Below are 22,533 nucleotides of genomic sequence, written 5' to 3' on the forward strand. Positions count from 1 at the left end.
AGTACTTCCCTTTACTCCTGAAAGTAATAACTAGCAACTTCCATACCAAAGGATAGAGCTGCACACCGCGATTCAGTGCAAAGCAATAAGGGACAGGAGTATTCCAATTATAAAATGCATCCTTCTGCTGCAAGCCACTGCTATTGCTCATTATAGCATCAAGTGAGACAGAACATAAATTAAACACTCCAATACAACATTTTCAGTCTCACTACATATTTACACCCTGATGAATGCCCTGTGTCTACTACCAACCCAACTACAGGCCAGATAAAAGCCTTCAGCTCATAAATATCATGGCAACAATAGATATTTAACATTACTTGTGAGTAACAGCATTTCTGCTTTTATTTCTCCATAGTACTGAGGAGAGATGCGTGTTTCAAAGTGGCAGCAAGCAATGCCAACAGACTCGAGCCAGAAGTGACAATACCTACAGCCACAGCACTGCTGTGAGGTTTACTTCGAGTACGAGCGTTTTTAGTGTGCTAACAGGACAGACGAGCAGGGCAGGACGGTTGACTGCCTGCTGTGAGGAGAAAAAAAGGTAAAACGGGACCGAGCGGGCACCAGGGCACGGATGAAGAGCCGCCAAGACCTGACACAGCCGGGAATGGGGCAGACGAGAGCCTGGGCACAGGGAATGAAAGCAGTGGATGAGGACAGAAGAGAGAACAACCGCAGATCGCGACAAAGGGACAGGGTAGCTCCCTCAGTACCCGCACAGCCGCGCTCTTCCTCACGGTGCTCGGCCCGGCGCGGCCCGGTGCAGTGCCAGGGCAGGAGCGAACCCGGAGACCGCCCCGCGCACCCGGAGCCACGACAGTGGGTGCCCCATGCTTCCCTTTTCCCCTTTCCTTTCCGCCTTCCCCTCACCTTGGAGACGGAACACGTGCTCATGTCGCTCCTCTCGCGCCACAAACACCCACGGTACCGGACGCACTGCTCCGCCGCCCACGGTACAGGCCGCGCACGCGCACCACGGGAACGCCCCCCTGCTTCCCAGTGGAACACTCCCCCGGCACAGTGAAGCAACCCCCCCTGCCTCCGCGCTCCTCCTCCGAGAGAAAGGGGACCAATGCACTCTCCCACCCCTGTCCTGAGAATGGTACGACCCAGCCCGCCCCTAGGGGCGGGCTGAAACAGGCGGGGAAGGGGTAGTTGTGACCTTCCGCCTGGAGGTACAGCTATGGCGGCGTGTACCTTTCGGAGGAGCATCGCTTCCCAGGTACGCGGCTCCCTCCCTCCCTCCCTCGGCTTGCGTGGAGGCAGGGGTGCGCCGTAACCGAGACGTCCCCTTCACGCCCTTAACCAGACCCCACACACATACTTCCTCCAGGGTCCGGCCCGCTGCCACAGGGGCTCGGTGTGGGCTTCCTATCGCTGCTGCGCTCCGCCCCTGGGCGGCCGCTGTCTCCTGGCGGCCTTACACTCCACCAGGCCCGCACCGGGCTGCAGGTTCCACTGCCCATAGGGTTTAAACCCGTGAGTTCCGGGGACTCGTTCCCTTGGCAAGAAACCAGCCTTTAGTAGCTTAATTAGTGAGGCCCTCGCATGGTCTGGGCCTTCTTGTCCCCCGTTTACTGGGCGCCGGATAAGCCAAGGAGTAGAGACGAGATAAGTTAGTAAAGGCAAGCGGGGGTTTGCTGGGATCCTTGATGGGGGAAAGTAAGCAAACAAGCAAAAAGCCATATGTGGTGTTTTGTTTTACTTCTCTAAGGTTCTTTTAACTTTTATTTGGTCTGTATTGCATATTGTTTATAATAGCTAATAAGTGTTTGCCTTTTTATTGGGGTTGAAACTTGCTTTCAAACATAAAGGATGCATCCCCCATGAGCATTTAAACAGGGAGCAGTGTTCTTGGATCTTGTTTTTGCTTAAGCCACTTTGTTCTTTCTTTCAAATTTAGCTTTCAAAGGTTTTGGATCTGCCACCAGAAAATTTAATAAAGTCCATATCTGCAGTTCCTGTATCCAAAAAACGGTAGCGTTTACATTTTATCTTACAACGTCATATTTTATTGTTGTGTTTGTTATCGCAAGAGCTTAACAAGACATAGGGGAAAGAAATTCAGGAAAAACCCAAACCTAATCTAATATGCCAATCCAAATAGAAGATAAATGAAATCTAATAAAATAGCTGTATTTTTTCAAGCAAGCAAGATTGAAATTAATACAATTGCTGAAATACAGTCAGTGCTTGAATGGCAAATGTTTCAGCATTAACGATCTGAATGTGAAATTGCTTAGAACCAATGTAAAGTTATAAGACTTTTTTTTCAGTGTCCTGCTTGAGGGTTTTAATGATGTTCGGAAATAAACTGCATTTATGAACGAGCATAACTGTTGTTTATTCTGAGATGGTGTTCTCATCATATTTACTTTCTGTTTGTATTGGAGCAGAGGTAATATTTGGCCTTCAGTCTCAGCTTTGTAAACATAGTGAACTTTCAGGTATCTCTGTCTGACAAGTAGGCTCGATTCAACAGGGATTTTGGTATGTTCCTTTGTTTTTCAGGCATGTTGCTGATTTCCAGCTTTCCGTTGCTTCTGTAGCAGAAGACAGCTCTAGTGAGAGCTTAGCACAAGACCTTCATCTTCAAGCTCAGAAGCTAGCTGAAAGGGTATGCTTGTGCATTTGAATCATATATTTATGCAATAATGAACTTACAGGTGTTAACAAGCACTATATGGTAAATAGTCTTCTTTCTCCAAAGCATCTCTGTGGGTCAGAGTAGTTGAATGATTGCATCTGTTGTAACTGTACACAGAATCTTCAGAAGGATTTTGAAAAGTGGTTTTAGTTAAACTTCTTGTGAAATTATTGTTTTCAAACAGTTTGAGAGTAAATAATACTGTTGAAGTCAGGAAGATATCTAAAGGGTATGCTGTGGTCTGTAATGTTGCCCAACACTTGAGAAAGAAATAGAATATGCAGTGGCTTAGAAAACCAAAGACTGCAAAATCCAGCACTAGAATGGCAGCAGATAAATATAGCCCCTGTTTGTGGGACAGACAGGCCAGACTTTGAAATCCCAGAGGTACAGCCAAAAGTTATAAAACAACTTAGAGATGATCTAGAGCCATAAAATAATTCAGTTTGGAAGGGACCTCAAGAAGTTATCTGTTCCCGTCTCCTCCTTAGTGCAGGTTGTTGAGTATTTTCAGATGAGGTTGCTGAGGGGCTTTTGAAATCCTATCAGGTGCTGAAAGCTTCCAAGGATTTGACATCTTCCCTAGGCAATCTGTTCCAATGACCGTTAGGATACAGTAACATTGTTTTTCCATGTGTCTAGTCTGTCACTTTAAAACTGGCTGCTGTTCCCACTGTTGAGAAAGCTGCAAGTTGTCTCTCCTTTATTGTTTGTGGCTCATTAAATAGATCTGGGACATTTAGACCTACACCTTTACGTGGAAGAACAATTGTAACAGTAAAGAAGAACATCAGCATACGCCTATTGGTTTGAACCAATCACAAATAAATAACATTTAATGTATTGATTTTTATAGTGGATTGAATTACAGTTTTCCAGTTTACCAGTTTTCATCCAATTTGTTTTGCTTTGTTCCTTTAGCTAAAATGTGATGCTGTAGTGAGTGAAATCAGTACTGGTCCAGGAACAGTGAACTTCACGATAAACAGGGAATTATTAGCACAGGTGAGTACTGTATTTCAGGTGCATTAAAGTAAAAATATATCCCTCAGTATAAAACTATAGATGTTTACTGTTGTTTTAGAAAGGTATTTTCTATATAAGACTGTCTTTTGTAAGTTCACAAGGATCCCTTAGATATCTTGTTATATAGGTCTAAACTTACAAAAGTTTATCCTTGTGACAAAACAATGTCTACCATTCACTGATAATCATTTAATGATAATCCATGTAAGTTTTTCATTAGCTATTTATAGTCAGTCTATTTTGATAAGAACATAACAGCTGCCTATTCTACTGCAAGAGTAGTTTCAGTAGTAAAATTTATTCATGGATTTTGCAAGTTGCTTTATCTTGTAGGAATTCTAGACAGTTTATTGATTCAAGCAAAACGGTGTGTTTGGCCCAGTGGAGTTTTGCTGGAAAAAGTATGGAATTAGGACACATAATTTTGCATTATCTCACTGAGGAGAGAGTAGGATATAAGACCTAGCTATAACTTTCACTGATAAGAATAGGTCCATGGGTAGATATGATGATTTATGTATATGTCTAACTTACCTTCTTTGGTACTGTAATAAGAACAGAGTTAAAGTTTTTTCTACATGTGCTGTTCCTATTCCTTTTTTTTTTCTTTAATGTTCAGTATCTGTAAGTAGAAGAATTTTAAAGCTTGGATTTTTGCCAAAAACTCTGCCTATAACTTCTCCAACTTTTTTAACTGATCAGATACAGCTTTCAAAAGATAGGGACGTTTTCATCTGCACAGGTGATGTTGCTTGCTTGGCAGATCAGCTATCTAATTGCTATTGTGAATAAAAGCTCTGGGATCAGTCTCTTGCATGTTTGGGAAACAGTTTTCCTGATAAAGCTTTCTGTTTTTGAAAAATAATTCCTAGTTTTAAATGATAATTTTTCAATCTTCCTTGTGGTTTAGACTGTGTTACAGCAGGTGTTGAAAGATGGCTCAGAGTATGGAGTAAAAAGTGAACTTTTCTCTACAGTGCCTAGACAAAAAGCAGTAATTGAGTTCAGGTAAGGACATGTGATGAGTCCTTTGAGGAAACTGCCTTGTCTGCTGATTGATATTTATTGCTGTAATGTATGATGCCTGTGAAATGAAACCGTATTTACAGTGTTATATTCACCTGTATTTGATACAAGTAGAATATAAGTTATATTTAGGAAATTGAGTTCTTTTTCCCAGAATACTTTTTTGTCTTTACCGAGTTCATGTGTAAGTGTCCTGCACTAGGAATATTCTCATTAAGTGCATAATAGCAGTCAGTTTTTCAGTAGGTTCCCTTTATTTTGTTATCAAGAAACATGACCTGAATTTTCAGCCACTAACCCATTTCTTTTTTCCCCTTAATACATTCCTCCGTGGCTGGGGAAAGCACATGGACAAATGCCTGGCTATCTTGCTAAATCTTCTCAGTTGCTAGCCCCTAAAGTGCTATCCAGTGCAGTTTTGCTTACAGTCACCTGCACATGAAACGAAAAGTGGCCGACCTCTTTATGTAAAAATATTTTTGTTCACTTATACTCCCTTTGCAGACTTTGGTAGTCACAGAAAGTGAGCACTTTGTTTCCATTTGGAGGGTGTATTTCCATAGCAGAACTTCCATTTTATTATCCAGGGCAAACAATTGTGGGTACAGTTGTGGGGTGTTTTTTCTTTGGGGTGGGGTATTGTTGGTAGAAGATCATGTGATTTTTAGTTACTGGTTCTTGTACATGATATAATACACAGTACCTGTCCTGGTGTTAGATATATCTCTAATAAAGGTGTGGGGAGAAAGACCCGTATGTCCAAAACATGTAAAAAGTGAGAAGGTAGTGCAAGTTCAAGTATAGTTGGGGTTTGGGGGTTCTTTTATTGTGGGGTTGTTTGCATTTTTTTTTCCCCTACAACACTGATTCTTAACTGATACTGGAGGAAAAGCTGGTGGGATAGGAAAATTTGCTGTGTAGAGCAGAAGTTAAATCAGAGAATTTTAAGGGAAAATTGAAAATGGTGGTTTTGTTTCAGTTCTCCTATATGCAGGAGTTGAACTTGGCTATCTGGCAGTCTTGTACATTGAACTAACATTATTTATGAAAATCTATTACAGCTCCCCTAATATTGCCAAAAAGTTTCACATAGGACATTTGCGATCCACAATAATAGGTAAGGATGCATCTAACTGCCTCCTGAAGAGGCTTCTTTGTTTTCCTGTTCCACTTGATGGGGAACACTTCTAACCTTTCACTCTTCTAGTGGAGTGGCTATGTCAGGCTCAAGTTGCTAATTAAAAACCTTTTGCTCATTATGCAGTGAATAAAAGAGCATAGTGTGGTGCTGGCAGATTTATTAAGTCACAGGTAATATAGTTTTATGACTGTGAACATTAAACAAAGTAGTTTAAAATTATTCTACAAAATTGCCTGGGGCAGTTTTCATTGAGGTGTTATGAGAGTCCTTTGAATTTTGAATTTCCAATTTGCACTGGACTACAGAGCAGTCAGATGGTTATGTCTTGGTAGGTGCCTTGCAAAAAGCTTGCTTTTATATGTTAATTACTTTATGCCAGTGTTACTAATACAGTTGCTGTAATTTGTAATGGAATAATTAATAAATTTATGGTGCGCTACTCTAATGGCATATGGAAAACATTATTTCTCCTTTCCCTCTCTCACAATAAAAACTAGTAGGTTGGGTTATTAGCAGAAGATCCTACAGCAGCTAATAATGTGTTCGGTTTTAATTATATTGAATGTATAATTAATTACATAAAGTTAATAATTCAGCCTCTTCATGGACTGATAGGTGAGTGAAATTACATATTTTGGCCTTTTTATATTCCATTCTGGACCCTTTGCTATAGAAAAAAAATGTCTGCTTTCAAAAATAGTTCTGTAGATCAATGCTATTGTTCTGTAGATCAATGCTATTGTTCAGTCCAATAGTAAGAGGGGGAATTGGCTATAGAGAATGGAATTGAAAGTAATTTCAAGCTACACTATGATGTTATAATAGCAACAGTAGCAGAGAAACCTTACTGCATTCTTTTACATCAGTATTGTAATTAAAGGTATCCTTGAAGAATAGGAAAATAGAGAAAGGGATATAGGTATTTCTTCTTTGTAGTTCTATGGTTGTAGCTAATCTTGGGAGAAAGATGAAGGTTGTTTTTTTTTGTAGTAACAGAATCAAGATTACATGCTTATGTGATATGGTAAGTTTGGAGCATACCAGACGCCCATTGTGTTAAGTGCAGAGCTCAATACTGTCCAGCAGTATTTAGAGATTCAGGACTTGATGTTCTCTACTGTCACGGTTAACAGCAGTTGTTGAATTTTGAATACTTGCTTAACTTCCTGGTATGAGGTTACCTGACTGTGATGGGAGTTATGTATACTCACCAATTATATACTTCTGAGAGTACAAGACGACTTTAAAAAGTGTGGGTTTTTTTGTATTCATATACTTTTCAGTATGTACATGCACATACATGTCTATGTTTTTATCACTGTTGCATGAGACGCTTTATGGTATCTTTCAAATGCACTGCCTTTCTTTTCCTGCTCACAATACTACTGCTTTTAGTTGCGAGTAGTTCATCCAATTGCTTTTCCTCTTGCTTTTGAATATAGATCATACAAAACCAGAAATCTGTTTTGTTGGAATGAGAGACTACCTGCAACTGAATAATAATAATACCACCAATTTTGTCTCCTTACTAGGGAATTTTATAGCAAATCTCAAAGTTGCACTGGGACATGAAGTAATCAGAATGAATTACCTTGGTGACTGGGGCATGCAATTCGGTATGTTTTAATACCTGTTTTCCTGTTCTCTTTTCTACTGTATATTAGGGTCTAGATTTCCAGCCTTGGGTTTTGCAGGTCAAATTGAATTCACTCTGGGCCTATAAAGAGTAATATTGTGTTTCCTTGCATGTACTGTAGAGTTAATCTCCTTAAAGTAGAAACGAAACAATCCAGTCTGATTCATCAGCAGTATGACCTATACTGCTGTACAAGAAATAACAGAAGGAAATTTGTCCTCTGTCCCTCAGTAGCTCCTCTCTCAGATTACATATATGTAATTTGGGGTTTATTTTTAAAGGGCAGTATAAATATTTTCTGAGCATGCTGGTTAGACATTTGGAGCTCTCACAGCTCAGCAGACTTTTGTTGCTGCCTCCAGACAAAACGTGTGCGTATTACCATAGCTGTTGCCTGTCTGCTGTGATACTGTCTTACTCAGATTTTGCATGTGGAAGAGCTGTAGAAAAGTAAGCTTGCTAACTTACTTATGCCACACCTCTACACAACAATAGAATAATTGGAACAAAATGTATGGTTTATATTAGGTTGTCTTTGTGTTTGTATGTTTTCGTTATCTGTTTTTTTTTTTTTGTTGTTCCCTCTAGAAACTACTTCATTATTCATAGAGCATAATTACCTCCCACAGCAACTGTATTTTGGCAGGTTGAGACTTGGGGAGTTTGTATCTTTAAAGATACACCAACACTTCCCCCAGGATATTCAGTTTCCTTTAAAATGTAGCAATAGAGGGGTGGGTAGGTGGAGAATATGCAAGTGAATAGGCCCTAGAAGACTACTGATCTTGCATGCATATGCATTTGCATGCACATGCATTTGCATGCACACACATACACACTCCCACCTCATCTGAAATGTCCATCAAAAAAGTGAGGACTGAAAAATCCTCTCGTGTGCAGCCTAGCATAGCTTGATATTTATTGCCTGGCCAGAGATCATTTGTGTCTGACTGCTAGATCTCTAAATACTCCTCTTATGTGACAGTTGATTAATCCCTAGAATTCACAACTTTATTGATTTCTGTTGTTAATATTGCAATTTGAACTGATCCACAATCTCTCCTTTTCCAGTTTGTCCCCAAAAGCTGTTTTTGACATATCTGCAGGCATTAAAAAAAGGCTGTTGTGCCCACTTCTTCATTTTTGAAAGCTGGGACACCTGTGAACACTATAAAACTCCTGCACATCTTTTGCAGTAGGTTCTGAAAACGGTGTCTGCATGTTTATTTTTAAATAGCAAACACAAAGTGCAGTATGTACTAAGTCGCCACTTTAGCTCATTCCAGCCCAGTTTCACTGGTACTGCTGTGCATGGGGACATTAATGAATCCATTTTATGAACAGAGCTGGGTTAAAAATTTAGCATAAATACCCCACATCTACCCTATTTGTGTATTCAGGTTCGTCAGCATAGATAACTTAACTGAAATATATTCAATTCCACCTATTCTCCTTCAAGAGTAAATTCATTGGGTTTAGACAATAGAGAATAACATTCTTATGACTGTGAGAGCAGCAACAGAGTATTTTTTCCCTTGTTAATTTATTTCCTCCACAACTCATCCTTTCCGATTCTGTTTCTGATCAAGCAGTAGTTTTTAGCAGAGCTTTGCTTCACTTAGGATTTATTTCATAGGAATTGAATGCAGAATGACTTTTTCTAAAATTCAGTAAATTTCTTCATTGAGTATTTCATTCATTTTTGCCCTTTAGACATGATTTTATGGCTATGCTGTTGTATAACGAATGTGGCAATGACAATTAAGCAGTGAAATGCAATATGGTTAAAGGGCTTTTCAGCTGACCTCATTTATTCTGTCTTTGAAAAATTATACTCCTAAAATCTGAATATCAGGAATTTCATGTGTTTTCATACAAAGTTTCCTGAAGGTATAAAGATCACAATGCCTGCTGTTTACATGTGTACCTGTTGTGCAGCACGCAACTGTTAGAATAATGCTTTTGACCTAGTAGTTCCAAGTGTTTCTTTCACAACGGGTGCTCTTTATTTGGGCTGGCTCAGCTCACATATATGACAGGTTTTATAACGAGTAATATAGCCATGCTTCACAAAATTGTAGCATAGCATTTTATTATAATGGTCCTTTCCCAGAAGCAGTGCTATAATTAATGATCTGTAAAAATTTCTGTTACAACTCCTATTGTCAAATATTTTAAAATAATAATAATTGAAAACATATTTTGCTGAAACATGGCAGAGAAGTCCTCAACCTTTAGGAAGTTTTAGGGCAGGTTTCTTAAGGTAACGAATCTTATGCAATCGTACTATCTGTCCATCTGTCTTCCCGTCACTCTCTCCTAATAAATGTTGAACCCATTGGCCAACTTCAGCCAGATCTGACAAAGAAAAATGTCTCAGAGAACAAATTTCTTCTGGTATTGTGACAGTTGGCAGCTGAGTAAGGGTAGAAATACAATGTAATGCCTTCTGGGAGAGAAAGTTAACTTCTGTGTTTAGCCTACCGGCTAATCAGTCAGCACATCTAAGTTGGAATCAGTCCCAACACATGCTGCATCTTGCTGATAATTGGAAAGTATAACGAGAGCTGGGGATAGTTTGGGGAAGACAGGAATGTGTGGAAGGATGTGTTTGGGTAGAATAAAAACTGTCAGGCTTGCTAGGTGCTGGAGTGTGAAGCCAGCACTTCAAAGTGGAATGTGTAGGTATGCTAATATCCAAGAGAGATCATTAGGAAATCAAGCTCTCATTGCTCATAGAACAAGCTGTCCTTAAAGAAACTCCATTTAGATAGGATTAGACTAATCTTATTTGCTAAATCCTAACATGTTTTTCTTACCTAAGTCTGGCACGGCTCCTATTGCACTCAGTGTTTCCAAGAGGGGAAGTTCTTGAGACAGTGCTGCTTGTTTAGTTGCAGAGTGGTTTTCAAAGCATACCTATTCTTCAGATGCTGTTTTCACATCAGTCCTGGTCCTTGTCAGCTCAAAGGAATGAGCTGCTTAAAAGCAGCCTCAGATAATCTTAGGAGGCAGCAGGGTTAATATTGCTAGATTATTGAAGGAGTTAATGAGCTCTTTTGATTTAGATTGTGGTTTGGGTTTGTTGCCCTTTCAGATAGCTTTCAAAAAGTGCTGAAACCAAATTGGATATGTGGAAAGAGCTGCATATTCTCAGCGTTCAGCAAAAAGTTCCCTTGAAAATACTGTATGTGTGGTGTGTGGAATACCATATTGTGTCCCAGTATTGTCCTTGAAATGAGAATACTATTAAGGGAGGAAGCAAAACAAGGAGTTTTGAGCATGTTCTGTTACTGGACAGTTGCCACTGTATTGCTTCTCACTTATTTAATGTGTAAAACATTGTTGTCTCTGCAAGTCCAGAAACATAAATTCCATTTATGAGGAATTGAAAAATCAACGTAGTATTTCTTACTAGTTTCTAGCTATTATAGTTTCAGGGGTTTATCGTGCAGTGGAAAAAAGGTTATGCTTTTGATTTGTTGTGGGTTTTGTTGTTGTTGGTTTTGGTTTGTTTTTTTTTTTCTAGCATACACCATTATATTGTTCAAAAAAGGCATTTGTTTTATTATGTACAGTGTTAAGACTAGACTTCAACAAAACAATACTCTGGGCTGTTGTCTAACTCTGTATTTAATTGTAATTCAAGGCTTACTGGGTGTTGGTTTCCAGTGCTTTGGCAACAAAGAAAAGCTAAAATCCAGTCCTTTGCAACATCTTTTTGAGGTAAGTTCAACTAGGCATTTCAGAGGATGGTCCGTTTAACTTGGTTGTCAGTTTTGTATAGAATGCTGTGCAGGGTCGTGATGAGACTCATGTTGGATTTAAACAACCGTATTTGAAGGAGCAGTGCTAGCCTGAGCCATGGCAGGAGAGAGTTTTCACTTGCCTATGGCAGCAGAGATAGGGTTCATTAGGCTGAAAAATACCTCCCATAAAGGAGGTAATCGTATGGGTACTTAGGTTGCATTGATTGCTGCTACTACCAGCTGGCTTGACTGCTATCAGCCATCTTAACTGGCCTAGGGGACCACTGAGTTCACTGAGGTGACTGCAGTGGAAATGGAGTCTCGCATCAGATGCTATAGTATGTGGTTACCAAAGTTGCATGTATGGTGTAAAAATCTTCTTCTTGTTAGTGTTTTTAGAATACATAATACTTAATTTCCGTTGCTCAGTACACAATTAATTGGGCAAAAGGATCTTTAAAGCATTTTGTATCTAATATGGAGACTTATTTGGAGAAGAGATTGTCATTCCGGAATAATGTGCTGGCTCTGCAGAATGCTCTTCTTTCTTCCATCAGTGTGAAAGAGCCAGAAGGATTAGGAGGTGCAGTTTCTGCTGACAGGCATTCAGGGAATGCCTTCCAGCTGTAGGGCGGACTGTTTCATTTCAGGAGGTTGCTCTTTTGGTTGCCCACCATGCCCACCAGCATATATTTCTCAAATATTCCTAATTTCTAACTGTTCAGCTGCATCCCTATTTTGTATAAAATACCAAGATGTTTCAAAGTGCTGGATTTTTTTCTGCTTTTGTGTGAAATTAATATTTCCTGTAGTTCATTTGAAAAAGAAAATTTCCACACTTTTCATATAAATGAATGTATAGGCAAATGCACCTTTTCAAACAGCTTTGCTCCTTTTATTTTGGTCGAGCCAGATGCAAACATGCCTTTTGCGTTATTTTTGCTTTATAACAGCAAAGATTTGAGGCAGGGGGGTGTTAGAATGTACAAAGCTACTGAGCAAGGGTTAAATTTCCTGTTTAAATTTCTTTCTTGTGGCAGAACTAAGCAAACGTTAATCTTTGAGGCTTGTCAGCAGAACTGCCTCTAAATCTCTAGAAGTCTTGGGGCATAAAAGGAAGGGGAAAAGTTCAAGAGTTTTGCTGTGGAAGCTTTTCCTTTTCTTTCTTTTTTTCCTTTAATAGGCAGAACCCACTTGAGCAAGGTATTGTTGGCAAACTCCCTGTCTGAACATTGCAGGAGTGAAGTTTTTAGGATTATTTAGTTTTTATCAAGATTGTAAGGATTTGGGGATCCAAACTTTTACAAAGACTTAAGAGTTAAACAGCAGTGAACTATTTGGGTCAAAATACATGGTGTAACCACTAGTTATTTAATTGCTTTTACACAGTACTTTTAAAACCACTTCCGTGGGCATTCAAGATGCTACATATGGAAAGCAAGGAATTGTTGTCTGGGTAAATATTTGGCCTTTAGATATAAAGGACTGTGTTAATGAACAGCACAGCCCAATTTGCTGTACAGAGGCAAAGTTAGCTAGTACAAGAGTTTGTAATGCTTTTAGCAAACTGACAGTGCCTACATGTGCATCTGGCCAAATGTTGACATTCATATGCTTGATTTGAGCCACTGAATGGCTGTATTTTATATCAATATACACCCTACATTCATGAGGTAATAGACAATTTTTAAAGCTGCTGGAAATAATTGTTGCTCATTGATAGAAGTGATTTTACTTTTGGCTGGTGTTGTATTTTTACCTGTTTTTAAAAAGTATTTTAATTAGTAAATAATTTTCTTGGGTTTTAAGTAGGGCTTAAAGTCTTGTCTCACATGGTATTATTGCACGTTGTTGAATTGTGTTGGTATGGAAATCATAATGTGGGCCTGCTTTGATAACATTCTTGCCTATCGAACATTAGGATGTGTACAATGCTTCACCTTGAAGGATGAAACTTGCTTACTTTCACGATGTCTAATACATTACTGTTATTATATCTGAAGTAGAGAAATTATACTAGCAGGGTATATGTTTATTTATGAGCATGTGTTAGTATGGGTATAGAGCACCATAAGTAAGTGGCTTTTGGATCAGAACTGGGTTTCTAGCTAGGACTTTGCTGCTTCAGCTGCCATGTCACTTTTAGGTAGTGCAGTTGTTACAAATATGAACTTTGTGGTCCTCTGAGGAAAAGTCTCTAATTTAAAAATCTGTGATGGTTTCCCTTTCATGCATAAATTAGTTCTTCCGTGTTCTGCTGCTGCAGTTGCTTCAAGGTTATGAAGAGGACAATAACAATAGCAATAAGGAATTTTTATGACATTATTCTTGTTTCAGGATAAGCTGCACATCTTCCTATTGGAGTTTGGACTACTCATTTGTCCTTTAAATGGGAAATGTATTGCTTTAAGATGTCTTTTAAAATTTTGAAATTACAAATGTCATCTTTAAATGAATTTGTATTGTTCTTGTAGAACTCTGAATATATTTACTGGAGGAGAGGATTATACTTCCTCAACATTTTCAGTGCCCTTATATTTTAGGTGTATGTGCAGATTAACAAAGAAGCAGATGATGAAAACGTGAAAAAGCTGGCTAAGGATTTCTTTAGAAAACTGGAAGAACATGATGAGCAGACCTTGTCACTTTGGAAACAATTTAGAGACTTCAGTATTGAGGAATACATCCGAATTTATAAGGTACAAATCATCCACCACTTTTTCTATGTTGTTGGTAAAATGGCCTTTTGTTATCTATTGTTCCATCAATCTACTTGACAGTGCACAGCACCTTTTCATCCAAGAGGCTGACAAGCAGTGAACTGACTTAGGAACAGAGGTTGCTGTAATGTTGTCAATTCATTGCTTTTCCAGTAAGCTTTACAATGTTGTGGGAAAGATGTTTCCCAGTATTCCAGGTTATGCCTCATTCTATTTGGAAAAAGCACAGTAGTTGATTTAACATCCAAACAGCCCATCACTTTAGTTGTTGACACCCTGGATACATTTTATTGAATGGAGTCTGTGTAATTGGCCCTTAGACTAATTCTCCCTTCTTAGAAGCCATGAAGCCGGGAGTATGGTGCTGAGCAACGAAGTAAATCAGTATTAGATAAATGTTGTTCAGTTTTGCCTTATCTTTGAAGTTAGCAGCAACCCACTAACCCTAACTGTTCCCATGCAATAAATTTTATTAGGAGATAACTATTTTCACATTTCTGATCTCGTGTTATAATGCAGAGCTGTGTATGTTGCGTATTAAATCAAGCGTAAGAAATTATGGCAGCAGGAGTTTACAGTAGTAATCAGTGCATAAATTACCTGCAGGTTGAGTTGAGCTAATATACAGCCATCTGTTGCATACTGTAATCTCAAGAATCAAGCCAGCGTCCACTGTTTTGTGGTAGATATTTGTGCCACTGCCCACAGAATCTTATGAGAATTTGGGAAACAGGAGTGAGAACACCTTCTGTCACTGAGTCCAGTTTCTTAGTATTAATACTCTATAGTCTGACTCAAGAACCAACTGAATCTGTCTGAAAACAAGCGCATGTTTTTCTTTCCCACATTCTTGCTATGAGATTCTGGAATGAGTGCCCAGTTTTAATGGGCTTAGACACTTTTCCTAACTTGCAGCTCCAAAGAACTTGTGACTTGTTTTATACCACTTCTTTATTTTAGTATTATTCTTTACTTAAAACTGCACTTTTCCATTTCCTTCCTCTTGATATATTTGTGGAAATTGGTCATGTCTTCTTTCATCCTTGATTGTAAAGTTAAGAGAGAAGTGGCCAGCCCCTTCCTCAGTAATCCAGATTGCTTGGCTGTGCTTTAATTTCTTCCCTGAAGCATATCACTGGGTTCGTGCCAAGTACTGTAAATTAAGATCTCCTAGGTGAGAGCTCCTCTGTAATCCTAGTGGAAATCTGACCTGACAGGTTAATGGGGTACTGGGCTGTGCATGCAGCTGCATCATGATGGTCACTCCTCATTGATCACATAATGGCTGGCACAGCTGGATCTTTCCCAGCTCTGTTCAAACTAGTAAGTATCAAGCTATTGGACTGACAGTTTTGTTGCCCTCAGTTAAGCAACTTGTCTTTTGTACTACTATATTTCAGACAGTTTTGACAGTTAAGGTCATCCTATCTCTCCTAGGTGTACCCTCAGCCTTCCTAATAATGGTGATGTCTGTATGCTCAGCAATGCTCGTGAGCAACTCCTGCTTTGTAAAATGTCTGTTAGTATCCTTTTAAAATAAGACTGGTTTCATGTCTAAGCAGCAACTCTGCAGTCCAGTGGTTTGCCTCCAGCACAGCAAGTTAGAGACCTACCTTGGAATTTTTGCACTAATTGCTGTATCCAGTTTATGCCTAATTTCTCATGAACATTATATCCCACACCGTTTATTCAACTGAGGGAGATTAATTCTAATGCAGAAATGGATGAAATCAAAACCTAAACATCCTTTCCTTTTGGCCAGTGAAGCGACATTTCCTGGAATAAAATTGATCTTTGCACTCTGTGTGACTTGTGACACAAACTACATCTGACATAATTGGAAGAAATTAGCCTCATTCTTAACAATGTCATCCTTCTTTGATATTCTTGGAACTTTGCAGCGTCTAGGAGTGCACTTCGATGAATATTCTGGAGAGTCATTTTACCAGGAGAAGTCCCAGGAAGTTCTAAAGATGTTGGAAGATAAAGGACTCCTTCAGAAAACAGTGTATGAACTCATTATTCCATTTATTGGTGTAGTTTACTTAACATCTCAGTTGCATTTCAAATGAGATTATTGACGAGTGAGGTTTGTACCTAATCTAAGGAGTAGAGTTTTCTTTAGATGGTTTTGGTAGCTGTTTTAGTGGAACACCAATAGGATTTGTGCAGTTAGTGAAAAATTAAGTTTGAATTTTCTGTGGCTAGCACAGCAGCCTGCCCATGATAAAGCAGGTACAAAGACAGTGTTCAACTCCTAATGGCCTTTTAGGCTGTTTGTCAGTTTGGTAGCTGCATGTGCCATTTAACAAGCAGAGTTAGGCAAGATTCTTGCCTCGAAGGAGCTGCCTGGCTGAACTGGGACAGAAGCTGTAGTCATGGAATGCACCAGAATGTGGGCAGGCTGCTCTCTGGCATCCACACTGGTGACAACAAACCCAGAGGAATGGTTTTCAAAAAGATTTAAAGGAGATGGTTATTCAAATAAAAGTATGAGATTGTCAGGGGCGGGGGGTGTTCCGTGGCAATAGGCTTTGTTTTTGTTGCCTTAACTGAACTTACCTGCATATTGGATCTGGCTTGCAGTTACTTCTGTGTTTTCTCTCAACTTACAGAAAAGGAACAGGAGTTGTGGATCTTTCTGAAAAGAAAGACCTCTCATTGTTTTCCACCGTCATGCGTAGTGATGGGACATCTCTTTATATCACAAGGCAAGTAAGCCCATCTGTGTTTATTGCCACTTATTTTGCCAGTAAGCTTTTGTATGTGAGTACATTTGTAGCTGATAGTACAGATTTTGAAGCTTTTTATTTCACCTTTGTTAATGAGTAATTGTAACTGGAACTAGAAATGTAACTGTGACGGGATAAAAATGGCTCAGGAAAAACAACTGCTTTTAAATATTTTTCCTCCCCTCAAGCAGTCTGTTAGTAAGTCTCCTCTTTCTCCATACTTTCTCCAGCTACTGACATTGAAAACAAAGCTGGGATCTCTTCATCTAATAAATACTTGCCAAATAATGAAGATTTTAGAAAGATCTTTGCTTGAAATGTTTATTGACAGTGTGATGCAAAAGAAAATGGCTTGTTCAGCCATGTCTTCATTGATTCAGTGGACCATCAGCAGTGTAAAATCGATTTTAGCACTGTTTTCTTGCCTTCTCATCAGTATCAAAATTCCACTTGGGTATTTTAATATGGAAGCCCTAACAGTTTCTTTGTGCCATTAATGTAAATAAATCATGTCTAGCCCTCAGGATAAAGCGTGTACAGCTTTTCAGGGCACGGGTATTACAGAGATGCTGCAGTCAATCTTGAACGTTTGGGAGCTGCTGAATCCTGTAGCTTGAAAGAGGCAAGGCTGCCACAGATCCATGCCCACAGGTTCAAACAGTAATAAGGCTGAGCACCTGTTTCCAGTAGGCACACAAGCTCAATCACATACATACACAGAGCCAGCCAAACAGGGCATCGCAGACAAAACCACTCAGCACAGTTGGCCTCTTTCTTTCCTCTCTGTCTCAGTAGGATGAAGGTCTGTTAGTGTGAAGAAATACACATGTATTTTTGTGTATGCATATATACACACACCTATGTATGTGATATAGATTATCTACATAAGTAATACACATATGTATTGTATGTACAGACTATATGCACAATGGGTATCCCTCCAGTAGCTGAGCTTCAGCACTCCAGCTGGCATCTGGATTGCCAGGTATCCTTAGTTGCTGGCACCCGGGCATGTGAGCCCCAAGGACCACATCCCCGCTCTAGCTGCTGGTATAGGCACAGTGGATCTCTCTAGTAACTGAGCTTAGACACGCAGTCCATCCAGCAGCTGGCCCTGGATCCTCACTCTCTGCTGCTGCCTCCTACATATAGACACATGTGAACAGGCAGGTCTCAGTCAACCCCCAGACTCCTCAATGCCAGTAGTTAGACGCCTGCTCATCTTTGAAAGCACACACTTAACCTGGCTGCCAGGCGTAGCAGGCTATTTCAGCTTGATATTTATAAGAGCACATAGGGACAGGACAAGGGGAAATGGCTTCAAACTGAAAGAGGGTAGATTTAGATCAGATGAAAGGAAATTCCTTACTGTGAGGGTTGTGAGGCACTGGCACAGGTTGCCCAGAGAAGCTATGGCTGCCCCACCTGTGGCAGTGTTCAAGGCCAGGTTGGATGGGGCTTTATGCAACTTGGTCTAGTGGGAGGTGTCCCTGCCCATGGCAGGGGGGTTGGAACTAGATGAGCTTTGAAGTCCCTTCCATCACAAACGGTTCTATGATTCTATGATATCTGCTGTCCATCACATGTGTGTATGTGTTTTCCCTCACTCCAGTTGTTGGTAGCAGAGACACTTTGGTTCCTGTAACTGACCTGCACTCGGATTTCAGTTGCTATCACCTAATTTCACTTAGCTCCAGTCGTTTCAGTTGCTGGCACTACAGATGCATGGCCTATATCCCAACCAGAAGGAAGTGCATCAGGAGGGCCAGGAGACCTCCTTGAATGGATAAGGAGATCCTGAGGAAAACTCAAATGAAAAAAAGAGGATTATAATAAGTGGGAGCAAGGACAGGTGGCATGGGAAGAGTACAGGGATGTTGTCAGAGAAGCTAGGGACCAGGTTAGGAAAGCTAAGGCCCAGTTAGAATTAAACTTAGCTAGAGGTATTAAAGATAACAGGAAGGGATTCTACAAGTACATAGCAAATAAAAAACAGACTAGGGAGAACGTAGGCCTCCTCAGGAAGCTCTCGGGAGAACTGGCTACACAGGATTTGGAGAAGGCTGAGGTTCTGAATGACTTCTTTGCCTCAGTCTTCACTGGCAAAGGCTCTGACCAAACCACCCAAGTCTTGGAAGGCAGATGCAGGGACTGTGAGAATGAAGACCTTGCACCCACTGTAGGAGAGGATCTGGTTCGAGACCATCTTAAAAACCTGAACATGCACAAGTCCATGGGACCTGATGAAATCCATCCGCAGGTCCTGAAGGAGCTGGTGAATGAAGTTGCGAAGCCGCTGGCCATCATATTTGAGAAATCATGGCAGTTCAGGTGAAGTTCCTGATGACTGGAAAAAGGGAAATATAATCCCCATTTTCAAGAAGGGGAAAATGGATGACCTGGGGAATTAACAGACCAGTCGGTCTCACCTCTGCGCCTGGCAAAATCTTGGAGCAGATTCTCCTGGAAGGCATGCTAAGGCACATGAAAATCAACAAGGTGCTTGGTGACAGCCAGCATGGCTTCACTAAGGGGAAATCCTGCATGACCAATTTGGTGGCCTTCTATGATGGGGCTACAGAACTGATGGACAGGGGTAGAGCAGTTGATGTCATCTACCTGGACTTGTGTAAAGCGTTTGACACTGTCCCACACAACATCCTTGTCTCTAAATTGGAGCAACATCAATTTGATGGATGGACCACTGGGTGGATAAAGAACTGGCTGAATGGCCGCACACAAAGAGTTGTGGTCAATGGCTCGATGTCCGGCTGGAGACCAGTAACGAGTGGTGTCCCTCAGGGATCGGTGTTGGGACCGGTCTTGTTTAACATCTTTGTCGCTGACATGGACAGTGGGATTGAGTGCGCCCTCAGCCAGTTTGCTGATGACACCAAGCTGTGTGGTTTGGTTGATACGCTGGAGGGAAGGAATGCCATCCAGAGGGACCATAACATGCTTGTGAGGTGGGCTGATGCCAACCTCATGAGGTTTAACCATGCCAAGTGCAAGGTCCTACACCTGGGTCGGAGTAATCCCAGGCACAGCTACAGGTTGGGCAGAGAAGAGATTCAGAGCAGCCCTGCGGAGAAGGACTTGGGGGTGTTGGTTGATGAAAAAATGAACATGGGCAGGCAGTGTGCACTTGCAGCCCAGAAAGCCAACCGTATCCTGGGCTGCATCAAAAGGAGTGTGACCAGCAGGTCGAAGGAGGTGATCCTGCCCCTCTACTCTGCTCTTGTGAGACCTCACGTGGAGTATTGTGTGCAGTTATGGTGTCCTCAACATAAAAAGGACATGGAACTGTTGGAACAAGTCCCAAGAAGGGCCACGAGGATGATCAGGGGACTGGAGCACCTCCCGTATGAAGACAGGAAGTTCGGGCTGTTCAGCCTGGAGAAGAGAAGGCTGCATGGAGACCTCCTAGCAGCCTTCCAGTATCTGAAGGGGGCCTATAGGGATGCTGGGGAGGGACTCTTCATTAGGGACTGCAGTGACAGGACAAGGGGTAACTGGTTAAAACTTAAACAGGGGAAGTTTAGATTGGACATATGGAGGAAATTCTTTCCTGTTAGGGTGGTGAGGCACTGGAATAGGTTGCCCAGGGAGGTTGTGAATGCTCCATGCCTGGCAGTGTTCAAGGCCAGGTTGGATGAGGCCATGGGTGGTATGATTTAGTGTAAGGTGTCCCTGCCCACGGCAGGGGGGTTGGAACTAGATGATCTTAAGGTTCTTTCCAACCCTAACGATTCTATGATTCTATATGAGCTGTAGTTTGCAACTCCAGTTACTGATACTCGGATCTCCAAACACGCATGAACACAGAAGAGAGACCCCTCGCCCAGGAAAAGTTTGAAATGGAGTTTAATGCAAAGACAGGACAGATTGTGCTGATGCAGTGTAGGGCACAACCAGACAAGCATACTGATGAGCAGTTGGTTTACAAACCACTTGCCCTTTTGATATCTTCTTCCTATCTTTTCCTATCTTTGGTTACTCCCCTAAGCATCCTATAATAAGTCTTGCGTAAGTGCAGAATGCTTTTCCCTTGCATCCCATGTGTCCCATGTCCCTTAAGCAGTAACGTCTCCCAGTCAGAAGGAGGTCTGGAGAGCTGTTCCTGGTGACCTCTGGGGCTGGTTTCAGGCTGGTACATGGGCCTAATGGCTCTCCTGTGACAGTCCTGGGAGGGGCTAGAGCAAGGTGTTTTTTCTCTCTACTACTTTGTGTGTGTGAAGATTAGCCAGAGAGTTTTCCAAGAGAAGGTTATTTCTCCCAAGCCCAAGTGGATTGATAGTGTCGGTAGACAGAGACCAGGCTTAGCTCTGCACATAAATACTTTCTTCAGTAATTTTCATAGCTAGTGGTTTACAAAAACCTCCACCATTTCAAACACATCATTAAGAGAGTATACATGTCCTCTTTTTTGTGTAATCCATACAGGGATACCTTTAATCAGGCAGTCCTCTCCCCAGCATAAAAGTAGATTCTTTTCCCAAGAGGCAACTAATGAAGTATGTTTGGGTGACAGTCCAAATAGTTTCTTGTTACCTCTTTCAGAGATCTGGCTGCTGCTATAGACCGAATGAATAAGCATAGCTGTGATACCATGATTTATGTGGTAAGTAATTATAGACTGACAGAACGCTTTCGAGCAGCTTGACTCTCCAATAATCCAGAGGGGCTCTTGCTTGCAGTGTGACTTCAGCACATGGTATTTTTGGCAGGGAAATAGATGCCCTCACTAGCCAGCATCTGTGCCTCACTGTGGCAGTGTTTCTTGGTTCTGTTTCAGTTCACAATGGATGCACAAAATGGTTGAAAAATCAGCTCTGGAGTTACTCTCTGTTATAAAAATTCATTGCAATTGCTGTTAAAGAAACTTTCACTCAATTGACACTCTATATAAAATGTTGTAATTAATATTTAACAAGTGAGGAAAAGCTGTTAGTGTTACAAAGGGTTGTAAAACATTAATTTAGAAAGTAATGATATAAAATGAATCTAAACCTAAAGTCCTAGTATCTTATCTGAAATGTAAATTTTTATGGCTTTGAACAGTGCCTTGATTTCATTATGTAGAAATTGCACATAAAGTGCAGCTTAATCAGTCTGGACAGAGAAGCAGTTGTAGATAGAGAATCTGGTTATATTTCTCTGTTTGATTTTATTTGCTTTTTAATAATTCCAACAGTTATCAGTAATCATAGAATCATAGAATAGTTACTGTTGGAAAGAATCTTAAGATCATCTATTTCCAAACCCCCTGCCATGGGCAGGGACACCTCACCCTGTGAATTCACACACAATGTGAATGAATAGGAGGTTTATCTCCTCATTTGTGTGGAACTCTTTTTTGCTCTAGTGTTACCAAGAATGTATCACACAATGCTTTTACATCTTCTTTATCCCAGATTTAGAAAAAAATCGTATTTTGAAAACCATGTTCTTTTAGGTGAAGTCAGTTACTAATGTGTTAAAAAATGCATGTTATTTGTGGTGTGTTCGGTAATGCCCATGTATCTTCTGTGGTACAGCTTTTTCAAAGGCAATATAATGTGGCAAGTACCATGATTCAAGGGAGGAGGAGAGATCAGTAACCATAAAATTACGTACACGAATAGTTTAACATGCAACTTTAAGTTACATTCTTCCTTTTATTTTCAGTCTTCAGGAAGTTTCCAGTAGCTTACCATTCCCACATGTGGTCATAGAACAGGGATATTTTGGGGGGGAGAGTTGCTTGGGTTTGGTGGGAAGTTTGTTGCCTCTCCTGACTAAAATGTTCACTGGCATCAGAGAGCAGTATGGCTGTTTAAGTGCAATGCATTAGGAGTTAAGGAGACCGTT

At 40.7% G+C, this 22,533-nt stretch overlaps 1 protein-coding gene across 6 annotated transcripts in view; it reads left to right on the top strand.

Moving 5' to 3' along the window:
• Nucleotides 1–1,145: 1,145 nt before the first annotated feature.
• Nucleotides 1,146–22,533, top strand: part of RARS2 (arginyl-tRNA synthetase 2, mitochondrial) — a 31,971-nt gene continuing 10,583 nt past the window's right edge. For all 6 annotated transcript variants that reach the window (XR_008972535.1, XR_008972534.1, XM_057412455.1 and 3 more), the window contains exons 1-12: nucleotides 1,146–1,228; nucleotides 1,910–1,983; nucleotides 2,518–2,623; nucleotides 3,575–3,658; nucleotides 4,590–4,687; nucleotides 5,767–5,822; nucleotides 7,379–7,462; nucleotides 11,132–11,208; nucleotides 13,775–13,930; nucleotides 15,853–15,959; nucleotides 16,567–16,662; nucleotides 21,244–21,304. Coding sequence is in view for 4 of the 6 variants with exons in the window: in XM_057412455.1 (XP_057268438.1) it covers nucleotides 1,190–1,228; nucleotides 1,910–1,983; nucleotides 2,518–2,623; nucleotides 3,575–3,658; nucleotides 4,590–4,687; nucleotides 5,767–5,822; nucleotides 7,379–7,462; nucleotides 11,132–11,208; nucleotides 13,775–13,930; nucleotides 15,853–15,959; nucleotides 16,567–16,662; nucleotides 21,244–21,304 (1,038 nt within the window). In the remaining 2 variants the exon portion in view is untranslated. The remainder of the gene's footprint in view (nucleotides 1,229–1,909; nucleotides 1,984–2,517; nucleotides 2,624–3,574; nucleotides 3,659–4,589; nucleotides 4,688–5,766; nucleotides 5,823–7,378; nucleotides 7,463–11,131; nucleotides 11,209–13,774; nucleotides 13,931–15,852; nucleotides 15,960–16,566; nucleotides 16,663–21,243; nucleotides 21,305–22,533) is intronic.

This window comes from Pezoporus wallicus, unplaced genomic scaffold (assembly GCF_028554395.1).
Source record: "Pezoporus wallicus isolate ANWC-B61680 ecotype Strahan unplaced genomic scaffold, APGP_CSIRO_Pwel_v1 contig_4788, whole genome shotgun sequence".
NCBI lineage: Eukaryota > Metazoa > Chordata > Aves > Psittaciformes > Psittacidae > Pezoporus > Pezoporus wallicus.